The 12,027-nt window shown below is 50.7% G+C and overlaps 1 protein-coding gene across 1 annotated transcript in view; it reads left to right on the top strand.

The window, feature by feature from the left end:
• The window catches only part of hipk3b (homeodomain interacting protein kinase 3b), a gene marked incomplete at its 5' end in the record, with an annotated part of 38,298 nt that overhangs the window by 15,348 nt on the left and 10,923 nt on the right, over positions 1 to 12,027 (top strand). Inside the window, 3 exons of the mRNA XM_062548732.1 lie at positions 4,632 to 4,755; positions 11,183 to 11,302; positions 11,685 to 11,771. Coding sequence (XP_062404716.1) covers positions 4,632 to 4,755; positions 11,183 to 11,302; positions 11,685 to 11,771 — 331 coding nt within the window. The remainder of the gene's footprint in view (positions 1 to 4,631; positions 4,756 to 11,182; positions 11,303 to 11,684; positions 11,772 to 12,027) is intronic.

Genomic DNA, 12,027 nt, shown 5'->3' with positions numbered 1-12,027 from the left:
TGCACTAGATTAATACGCCACTCTCTGGAAGAGCCGAACTGACTCGGAGCATAGAGAGTCCATTAGCCTTCAACTTTGACGTGAACACTGAGCCAAACAACAGGCTAACCGTGTTAGGGATCCATTAGTATGGTCTGGAATGGGAGAAGATGGGTCGGGAACGGCTGAAGGTGTGATGATGATGCATAATGCTCCTTCCTTTCAGCGTTCGTGATTTAGTGTGTGACTATCTTGGGAAACGAAAAGCAGACGCCTGCAGATGGATATCTGTGACTGTCAGAGAGCACAGCCCCCCCCCCCCCCCTGTTGACTTTGTTCATCGGATGTCATTACGTATAGCACCTGATCTAGCAGCTGATTAATGTCATTCATTTGAGAGGTGCTAGACATGGATCCATTCAGAGACAGAGCAGTGATGGTTCACCTGTTCAGTAGAATGAACACACTCTACACTACACACACACACACACACACACACACACACACACACACACACACACACACACACACACACACACACACACACGGAACAGCATGTGCTCAAGCATTGTTGAGATGTCCTCCCCTCAGTGCCTTGATGGCCCTTACATCACCTTCTCCAGATAAAAGGAGTCACCAGAGAGATGTTCTACCCCGAAATACTGAATGAGAGGAGAGGTGGAGGGTTTTTGTCGTCATGGCAATGAGCACAATCTCATTGCAAACTGATGGCGTAACCGCCCCTCTCCCCCTCCTCCAGCTCCCCTCCTTCTCCCCCTTTGTTTTTGTCTCCTTGGCTCTCTGCTCTGATTAACACCTCCAAAGCGGACTCTGACTCTGTGTTGACTCAGAGCTCCCCTTAATGTTTTTACATGGCTGGTGGATAAGCTTCCCCGTGGACACTCGATCCCAGGCTTACTGTCCAGTTAATTAGATACTGTTGCGGCAAACTCCTTAGCCACTCCTCAGTCAATTCCACGGAGTGGCAGGAGGAAACCTCCACGAATCTCTCTGCTAAGAGCCACCACCCCCCCCCCCCATCCCCAGTCATACTGGTCCTAGGGAGCTTTTCTCGTCTATGTTAGAGAGTGGTATCACATGACACGAGGCCCCGGCTTTTTGAATGTGCATTTGTGCCAAGGTCTGAAGGAAAACGTTGTTTCTCCTCTGAGAATGGCCTGACCACTCTTTGCTCCCCCTGCACCATAGTTGTTGTACAGTACGTGATGCAGAAGCGCCATCTGAAGTTGGTATTATCAGTCTATAAAGCCGCTGCTCACTGGTTGTTGTATATAGGCTTTAATGACAGTCCACCCCCGCTAACTCGCTCTTAATGAGCCGGCCTTGCTCTCCCGGGCGTATTTCTGAAGGTAGCTACAGAGCTTTTGTTTTCATTACTTTAGTTTTAATTAGTCTGCTAAGGAGGACCTTCTGGGTCTCTGAAGGGGTATCTGCTAACCCTGTTGCAATTTGTTTTGTTCCCTGACTGTTTTTTTTTTTTTTATGTAATCCTTGATGCTGTCCCTGCTAATCATTATTGTTGCCTGAATGGTGAACTTTCTTACCTTTTGGTGAGTTGACCATAATGAAGGCCTTATTTGTCAGGTGTAAAGTGAGCAAACATCACCCTTGTGAATCTATCAACCCATTCTAATTTCAACAGAAAAGTACAAAGATCCAAAACTTTGGCAAAGTTGAATGCGTAGTCAGTGCTCCCTTCACACAATCTGTGGGCATGTCTGTTTGTTTCATTGGATTCAATTGATGTTCTTATCGCTCAGAGCTACATTTAGATCTGGTGACAGGCGGCACGCGGCTCAAACTCCCTGGTGTCGATGGAGCGTTTTCTGCGAAAGCTTGCTTGTGGTCTAATGCATAAATAAAGACAACCAACCACAGCGCACAAACGCGCAAAGCAAAGCCCTGCATTAAGAAGAGCCCAGTGTCATTTCTGATTTGGAAAGCGCTTCATGTTGAGACTTGAAGCTCGTCACATATGCATGTATGCCAGCTGGGATGCCAAAATTGTGATGTGTGGTAGTGGTACTAGAGTGGGCCATGTAGGTACTCTCCAGAGATGTCTGTGGGGAACTGTGTGTGTGTGTGTGTGTGTGTGTGTGTGTGTGTGTGTGTGTGTGTGTGTGTTCTGGCAGGCAGACAGACGGACAGAGGCCCTCTGTGTTTCTGTGAATTTTCCAGCCTGGGTTATGCAACCTCTACCTTCATATTAAAGCCCTAACAGCATATGTTAAGCCCTAACTGGTTTTGCATGCGACCCTAACAGGACACATCATGGTGATCTCATTCTTTAACCCTCTCGCGCTTGACACTTCTCTCAGCCCACCCTCCTCTCCTTCTCTGTATTCCCGTACGCTCCAATTTCGTGGAAATAACCAGTTTCGTATGAGGTGATGGCAAAGCTGTTTCGAGTTCAGTGCAGATGTGAAACCACAGTATTAGCAACCAAAATTGCGATCTGGGTACCTCTGTGTTGTCCGACCATGTGCCCGACTACACAGAGATGTCTTATTGTTCCGTCGGGGACATCCACCCTCAGTAGTGGTACTGCTTTGATCATTCCATCCTCGTTGGATGTTAATCTGTGGCAGAGATTGAAATAGGACGTCAGCAGTGCTATCAGTCTCCCTCAGAGGTAGAAATGGCTTCAATTATTTCCATCTGTCCATAAGGGCAGCGAGCCATGGACTCACCTGGCTTTAGAGTCTTCTAAGAAACTCTGTGTGTGTTTAGTGTGGGCAATAAGGAAGTTTTGGATTGAGAGAGAGCACAGCATGTACCAGTTGGAATGGAAAGACATCTTTTCCTTCTCTCTCTCTCTCTGTCCTCTCTCTCCCTCCCTCCCTCCCTCCCTCTCTCTTTCCCCGTTCTCTTTTTTTCTGTGTGTATGTCATCTGGCCTGATGGTCACTGCCCTGTGTGCTCCATTATTCCCAATGGATTAAGCTTGCCTTTTTAAATATAGTACAGCGAATAAAGAGGTTAAAATATTCAACGTTTCAAGGCCTCTACAGCTGTTGTTCCTCTCTCATTTATATCCCAGCTTAGCGCAGCTGTACGAGTCTTTACTCTGCCAAGTTGTTTGTCTACGTGTTTGTTTCTGCGTCTCTACGTGTGGGAGAATGCACCTTCACACCCTGCGTGTATATTGTGTGTATTCCTGTTGCCCTCGAAAGATTGAACACACCAAGGAATGTCTCCTCGGGCCTTCGAAAGCGCTATTGCTATTGCTGACACATCGGCCTTCACATCTACCTAATGGAAACTCTAGGCGGGACATCCGAGAGCCAACAGCTATGGGGACCAAAGCCGCACGCTGCGGTTGAATGTATGTATATATACTGTGGCCATTTGTCTCTCCAAAGGCATCCCTCTCCCTCTCTCTCCTACACGGAAATAACTCCTTCATCTGTCCCGCCTTTAGTCCGCCTTTAGCCCCCCGGCCGTTTTTAACACCCGGTATAATTACTCTCTGCAGATGACATTTTCATTTCGCGAAACTTCTCTTTCGGGGCTCAGGGAGGCACCCCCCTGAAACGCGTGTGGAAAAAATGCCATCATGACATGAGCCGAGGGTCTGTTCCTGGTTCCTCTGCGGCGCGCAGAGGGGTGTGGCCCGGCCAGCGTGCGCCGCGCACGCACGCACAGCGACGGAGGCCAGGGTTCGTAAAAAAAAACCTCTGTGTGTGTGTTACAGCGGCGGAGGGCCCGAGCCAAGCCTCTGTGTAACGGGAGTAATGGCGGAGGCCGCTGTCAGACTGACTTAGCAGAATGAGCGCTGACACCGGCGGTGCGTCACGGCCCCCGGCGAGCTCACGCGGAGCGGGCGGGTTAATACCACTCAGAGGGATCACCGCCGCGATCTGTCACTAAGCAGCCAGGGCTTCTCGCGTCGCCATGGCCACGCTTATGTAAAAAAGGCAGAGAGGGAGACAGAGAGCGGGAGCGGAAGAGGGAGGAAAAGAAAAAAAAGGAAAAGAGGGCAAGCCAGAGCGGCTGGGTTTGGAGGCCATTGAGCTTGGCTGGTTGACCTGCTAACCCTTCATGTGGGCCGCAGGGACAGGGAGGGAGCTCAAGCCGAGGCTCCAGAGAGCATCACGCAACCTCCAGTGCCCCACAGCCTGTGGCGTTCTGGCTGCGTCATCTCAGATTTATTCCCTCCCGACGCGTTTAAGTGGGATGCCGCTTCCATCTGGCCCCATCAGTGCCTTCACATTTCCTCGCTGGACATTAGGGCTCAGGCCGTAAAAAACCTTAGCCGTCTGTTTGTTTGCCGCTCCCCCTGTCATGGCTGGTCGTATAACACCCGCATCACCCCGGACTAAAGTGAGCCATGTGATAACCTGCCAGACGCCACCCCACCCCCCAGGGGCACAATGAAGCGTCCAACGCTTCCAGAATGAAACACACAGGCCCACTCGCGCTGCTGCCGCTGCAGGGCTTTTTTTGTGCTGGCCGGATGCGCAGGTGGCGGCGATGGCAGCCACCGCAGCAGCAGCAGCAGCAGGAGTGTTCCTGTTTTTGCCGCTGAAAGGCCAGAGCTTCACGCCTGTTAACTGTTGTTTGGTTTGTTTTTGTCCCCCCCCCTCTACCTCCCCCCTCCCCTCCCAACCTCTCCACCCTACCCCTCTGCAGGGCTCCGGAGATCATTCTGGGGCTGCCGTTTTGTGAAGCCATAGACATGTGGTCGCTGGGCTGCGTGATCGCCGAGCTCTTCCTGGGCTGGCCACTCTACCCTGGGGCCTTGGAGTATGATCAGGTAAAGTGATGTGTACACACACAGACACACAGACACACACAGACACACACAGACACACACAGACACACACAGACACACACAGACACACACAGACACACACAGACACACACAGACACACACAGACACACACAGACACACACAGACAGACACACAGACACACCATTTTTTTTCAAGACCGGAAGTGGTTCAATATGAAACATACAATGATCAGATCAATCACACATTGAAAACCAGTGATATCAGGTCGGATTTGATGTATGTAGTAAAATATATTTGCAAAATACCAACGCAGTGTCCAGACATTGTTCAGATACGCGACACAGGACATACACTTTTACATTGTGAAAAAGGTCGCACACATATCAAGGGTAGGGATGACATCACCTCCTCCAGACACAGAGGCTAGCGGTGACTGCTAAACAGCCTCAGGGGAGGCTGAACGGGGAAAGGGAGACACCTGTTTCCAGCCATTTTATTAATGTCGTTTTTATCTCTCGGCTAGCAAGCGCCTTGTCCCCACCGGTGTCTTGCTGACAGTGATCTCAGGCAGCAGGACACGTTTTTTTTTTTTTTTTTTTTTAAGATTCAGCTGGGTAGTCACTGGAGCAGGGAAAAATTCTCCACAGGTCTGAAAAGTGAAACACAGAAGCACAGTTGTCACAACATCAGATTTTCACTACACGATTATCTTGACCAAAATAATTCACGATTATTATAACGATAAATATGAATGCTATTAGTCAAATTCTTCTGTGTTTTGTGTCATTTTTTGCAAATGAATCACACTGAAAATCTGAGTGCAGAGTTGGAGACCATAATTTAAAAAAGAGTAGTAACACTACTTGGGCCTAATTGATTGAGAAAAGACAACCAGATGAACTGATCAAAATAATTCATTACAGTATCATACTTCTGTAGCACAATATCAGTTGTAGGGTGGTGAATCACTGAATCACACAAACCCTCTTCACTTACCTCATCGCATGGCGGTCTGTATACTCATTCCTGAATGCTTTGCAAACAGTCTTGCAGCAGAGTTGGTCAGAGACCTCAGGTTTATGTGGGGCCTTGGCATGTGTTAGTGTTGATGAGCTTATTTTCCCTTAGTGTGTTGATGTCACTTTGGACCACTAATCATGCAGCACTCCACCCACCCACACCTACGGTCCTCTTCTCATGTCATCCCCGAGACAGCAGCTGGCCAGCCCTGCCCCTGCCCCTGCCCCGGCCACAGACGCTCCAAGCGTGTTATTATTAGCACGTCTCCGAAACGTGGCATAGTGTGGTGGCACTAATAGCAGAGGCACCTGGCGTCTCAAACCGTCCAGGAGCATGTGCTCACGCTCTTTCTCTCGGTCACTCTGTCTCCCCCGCTCTCCTATCCTTCTCTATCTCCTCTCTCTCTCTCTCTCTCTCTCTCTCTCTCTCTCTCTGCCTCTCTAGCTCTGCCTCACTCACTATCTTTCTTCTGGGTCTCTCTTGCTCTCTCTCTCTCTCGCTATCTCTTCTCTGTCTTCCCCCTCCATACCCCAGCTATCTGTTTTCAGCCACTCCACATCACCTCATGCTGATGTCATCCATTAAAGCGCGAGTTAGAGCGTGAGCTGGCTGGAATGTGCCGCCAGGCCAACACAAACCAGGAATCAGATGCCATGATTTCTCTCTCTCTCTCTCTCTCTCCCTCTTTCTCAAATTCTCTGTCCATTTCTGTTTTTCTCTTCTCTCTTTCCCCTTTCTCTCTGTTCTCTGTCTTTCTTATTCTCTCATTCAGTGCTTTCTCTCTCTCTCTCTGTTTGTTTTTTTCGGTGTGCATGGTTACACTGACTGGTCCACAGTAGAGGCTTTTTATTGCAGTCAGATGCCATTAATTCAGTAGTCTGACATTAATTCTATTCAGCCCAGTGTGTCCACAACCAGGAGCTCACTTTTTTCTTGCGATGTGGGGGGGGGGGGGGGGGTTTGTCCCTGCCCCACACTCCTGCTGGCAAGGAGAGAGATGGGGAGAGGGGGGGTTGTGGAGATAGGGAGAGGGAGGGGGGAGGTAGAGGAGGGACTGACGGGCAGCAACAGGCCTGGATTAGCACACTGTTTCTGGGGAGGGCATGTTGCGAGCAGATCTCTCTCGGACTCTCCCCGAGAGGTGGGGGCCCTGTGAGTGGGAGCAGGGAGGTGGTGTGTGATACCAGAGAGGGGAGGAAGGTGCTGGATCCCCCCCCCCCCCCCCCACCCGCTGTGCCCATCAGCAGCACCAACACACACACACACACACACACACACACACACACACACACTCACCCCTAGCAGTGCTTCCTGTGTAGAGTTAGCCTATGGGGCTTTTAGGAATTCAGGAAATGCCGCAGGAATGCCTAAGCCACCCCCCACCTCTATGTTCAGGCCCAGCCCACTCTCCATATACATCACACCACGTTGCATTGGACCTGCCTGAGCAGAGTGTGCAGACGCCACAGTATTTTTACTGCCCAGCATCATTTTTCATACTCCACCCCCCCCCACACACACACACACACACAACACACACACACACCCATCCATCCATCGACTCTCCCGGCTCCACGTTAACAGCACCTCCGCTCATTGCAGTGGGGAGGGATAACTGAACACCTCCGAAAGCGAATCTGAGAATTTACTGTCATACTAAAAATAGGGAGTGTGTTTTCACACGGACAGATCAGCACGTACTGACGGTGCAGCGGAGATTCCGAGGGGAGCCTCCATGTCATGTAACCAACGCATAGCAGTGCTGCCCCATGCTGCGTCTTGTTGATTGATTTGCGTTGTGAAGGAAAAGTAACAAGGAGAGGAGGTAGATTAATGTCCCCCACCTCATCATAACAGTAATCATAATGATCACGCTTTTATTTGTAGCACTTGAAATACAACAAACGCATAGCTCAAAGTGCTTTGTACATCAAAATAGAATAGAGTAAATAAAACATAGGGATGGTAATAGATCACACAGCCATAGGGCAATGCGCATGATGCGACTCTCTGCAAGTGGATGGAACACGGTGTCCTAGAACAGACAAACCAGGCAAGTCCTGATCGCCTCCTGAAGAGCCATGGTCGCAGAGCTCTGGAAGCAGCGCAGATCAATCTTAAGGTCCAATGCGGTCCTTTCTGACCAGATGCTGGAAAGGCAGCTCGTAAATCAGCAAATCGGTGGACTTCTGGACTTCAGGCAGCTCTTGCAGGTCTACAGTTACCATCCCTTAAGGCCTGAGGGAATCTCTCTCTGTCCAGACCTCCGGCTGCTCTTACTGTACGGGGCGGCTGCAATCGTTAGAATCAACACAGTGACGTAACCCGTTTTTTTTTTCGAACGGAGCTAATGAAGAAATTATGCAAACGGTCGGCTGCGTGGGTGACCCCGGGGGTAATATTCAGTTAGCCCCGTAGCCAGATGGCCGGGAGCCGAGGGGTAGGCCCCAGCAATTTCTCATTAGCTTGCTGTTAGCAAAAATTAAAGCATATTTCAAGACCTGTGAGTAGAGGGGCGGGGCTGGGCGGACGGTGGTGGTGGTGGTGGTGTTGCGTGGGGAGTCGTTGAGCTGTTATTAGTAAACAGGCGTAGATTCATGAGCGGTTCATCTGTCCTGCAGGGCCCCCTGACCTATGGAAAGCTCCGCGCAACGGCGGAGTGGAGTGTCAGTGTCAGCCCCCAGAGGCCAAGGTGGGCAAGCCAGTGTTAAGGGCCATGGCCATGAATTAGGCCTATAAGGCAGCGAGGGAGAAGGGGTGGGGGGGGGTTCAGTTCCACCCCACACAGCAGAATGTATTAATAACTTCCCTCCCAACCACCCACTTCAATGCCACCCCCCCCAACGATCCCAGCTCGCTTTCCCTGCCAAAGCCCAGCTCCATCAGTCGCCTGTCAGCTCACCGAGATATCTAGCCTTCCTGCAACATTACGACAGCCCACCAGCAGCCCTTATAGCTTATCAGACATACCGTCCCAGGAATGTCCCTTACGCCTGTGGGCATATACATTATGTGTTTTGGAGAACGAAGAGGGGGAAGGGGGGAGGGGGTGTAACCATGTGTTTCTGTACATGTGTGTCGTGTGTTGTGTTATGTTGTGTGGGTGGATGAGGGGGGCGTTGGCTGGAACTTTCAAAAGGTATTGGTTTCGTTCTGACTGCTATGTGGTTGACTCTCAGCACCTGAGTGCAGTGCAGAGCAAAGCAGCGGAGTGTGGTGTGCAGGCCCGGGCTTGTAGGCCACATCTCTGCCTCTACCTAGGCTACCTCCCCAGCAGCGAGAGGACTTGTAACAGGAAGGGAGGAGTTTAGCCTTGGGACCGATACCAGCCTCATATAGGGGCACACTGATACTCCCTCTGTGACACACATAAACTCACACACACACACATACACATGCACACACGAAAACATTCCATCCCTCTCTCTCGTTCTCTCTCACACATACACACACACACACAAACTCTTAAACACCGTGTGGCACACACAAACGCACACAGCCCTGAAAACTGTCGCACTCAGTGTTTTTATTCCTCTGTCTCCTGATGTCACTGATGTAAAAACACCCAAACACAAGGTTACACAAGTTGGCAAGGAGAGAGTGGAGTCAATGCAGCGGAACTGAAAGGGCCACAAGGAGAGCAGAACAGAAGAGGGCCGACAGAGAGGAGAGGAGAGGAGAGGGAAGAGAGGAGAGAGGAGAGAGGAGTGGAGACTGTTGTATTTGGCCTGCCTGTGATGGATTGTTGACCTTTCTCGGCGTCTGTTTTTGTTTGTCTGAGCTGACAAAGGTACAGAGCGAGAGAATCCTTGAGAGAGAAAGGAAGAGGGAGAGAGAGAGAGAGAGAGAGAGAGAGACAGACAACATAAGAGAGTGCTGATTTAATGAGATGGAGCTCTGGTTGTGCTGCTGCCGCTGTGCGCCGGTTGGATGTGATGAGGCCGGGGAGCTGGGTTATGGTTATGGCCGGCTTGCAGAGATGAGAGGGAGAGCGGCCGGGGAGGAGCGCGGAGCGGCGGAGATTGGTGATGTAACAGACTGGAATGTTGATGAATGGTCTTCCCCCCCCCCCCCCCCCCCCTGTCTGTTTTAGCGCCAGCGGGGACGTGCGGGGCCGCGCACAACGTGCCAATCAAAACATTTATCCCAGGAAGCGCCGCTCACTTCCTGCCTTCGGAATTCTTTGTGCGTATGTGTGTGTGAGTGTGTGTGTGTGGGTGAGTGTGCGCGCATTCCCGCCATCGGTTTTAGCAGCTTTTTCATGCTTATTCCCCTAGCCTTTATTCAGCTAGAATGGACCCAAGCAGACAGGAAATGAGTTCGGTTGAGTAATGAAAGAGGAAGTCAGACTCAAACTCGGCTGTCTACGGGCACCCGAGCTTGTAGGCCTGGGTGTATATGGGGTGGCATCACCACCATCTCCCCTCCCAACCCTGTTTTTGAGCACAACGCCACAAGCATTTTTCAAGCCATCCAAGGGCAGACATAGATCAAGTTCCTGTGTTGTTACTGCAAAGACGTGTTTACCGCCCTAGACAGTCCTTGACGCACAAGCCAAGGTCAACACGCGTCCACTCAGACACACACGGGCGAGCGAGCCCTGGAGGGTTATGCGCGTGTTTACCTTTCAGGAGTTTGATGGTCGGTGGGCTCCTCCGGGGTCAGAGGTTAAAGATGAAGGGCGTCTGTGGCCAGAGGTTCTGAAATTCCAGAGGCCCGCTCGCCTCGCCGCCACCACCACAGCCAGCCTCTAATGGATGTTGTTCCTCACATGCAGACGCCACTGACGTCAGAACACACACACACACACACACACACACACACACACACACACACACACACACACACACACACACACACACACACACACACACACACAAGGAGTCTCTCTCGTTCTCTCGGTCTCTCACAAACACACACACATTCTCTGTCATCCTGTCTCTCTGTCAAACACACAGACACACTCGCCTGTCTGTCTTTCTCTCCCCTCTCTCTTGCTCTATCACCCTGTTTGTTTCAAACACAGTCTTTCTCACACACACACACATACACACACACACACATACACACACACACACACACACACATACACACACACACACACACACACACACACACACACACACACACACACACACACACAAACAAACACACGCACATCGTCTCTGTCTTTGTTTTTCTGCTGTTTGCAGTAGATGTTTGTCCCGGACCCCCTGCAGCTCTCGCTGGCTGTCTGATGCCATGCTGCCTCGTCTCAGGGGCTCTGGCTAATATGAGCTGATTGTCACAGTCTATGCAGGGAGTGTTGCACTGGCAAGATAAGGCCGATGTCGAAGTCTCAACAGTGTGTGTTTTCTCTGCAGGGTTGCTTGTGTTTATCTTCAGCGAAATGACCTCCGTGTGTGTGTGTGTGTGCTCCTCTACCCAGATCCGTTACATTTCTCAGACGCAGGGGTTGCCCGGGGAGCACCTGTTGAAAGTGGGGACAAAGACGTCTCGCTTCTTCTGCCGGGAGCCTGATTCCCCCTATGCAGCGTGGAGGCTGAAAGTAAGACCGCCACCCCGAAACCCTTCTCTCTCTCTCTCTTTCTTTCTTTCTCTCACTCTTTCTCTCTCTCTCACACACACACACACACACACACATACACACACTCTCTCTCTTTGTCTTTCTCTCACACACACCCACACACACTCACCCACCCACAGTCAAGGCCCCTTAACCTGCAACACAACACTACCCCCACTGTTCTAGCCAACAGAGGAACTGTGCACGGTACCGCTTGGCCTACTTCATCCTTTCTTAGTCTTGGCCTTTCCGCAGGCTTTGTCATGCGGATGTGTCTGCAAGCCCTGCCTTCTTGCTGAATGTTCTCTCTTATTTCCTGTCTCTCTCTCCCGACCCCCCCACCCCCCCTCCTTCTTTCCCGCAGTCCACAGAGGAGCACGAGACAGAGACGGGGATGAAATCAAAGGAAGCCAGAAAGTACATCTTCAGCTGTTTGGATGATATTGCGCACGTATGTCCCAGTTTGCCTTTTTTTTCTTCTTTTCCTTACAGCAAGTAGACTAGCTGAAAGCTGTCTCTGCTTATAACAAATGACACAAATGTTCACAAGGAGCCTGATTTGAACTGTTGTCAGGTTGTGGCTGCTATCTGAGGAGAGTTGACTTTTTATTAAATGTGTCTGCTGGATGAAAAATCCGAGTCTATATTAAGCAAGTGCGTCTGTCTTCAGTGTTCGTTAAATAGGAATGGCAAGCAAAAAAAACCCC

This window comes from Sardina pilchardus, chromosome 11 (genome assembly GCF_963854185.1).
Source record: "Sardina pilchardus chromosome 11, fSarPil1.1, whole genome shotgun sequence".
NCBI classification, from domain to species: Eukaryota; Metazoa; Chordata; class Actinopteri; order Clupeiformes; family Clupeidae; genus Sardina; species Sardina pilchardus.
Note: the sequence above shows the minus strand (reverse complement) of the source record. Positions and strands in the feature narration are given on the sequence as shown.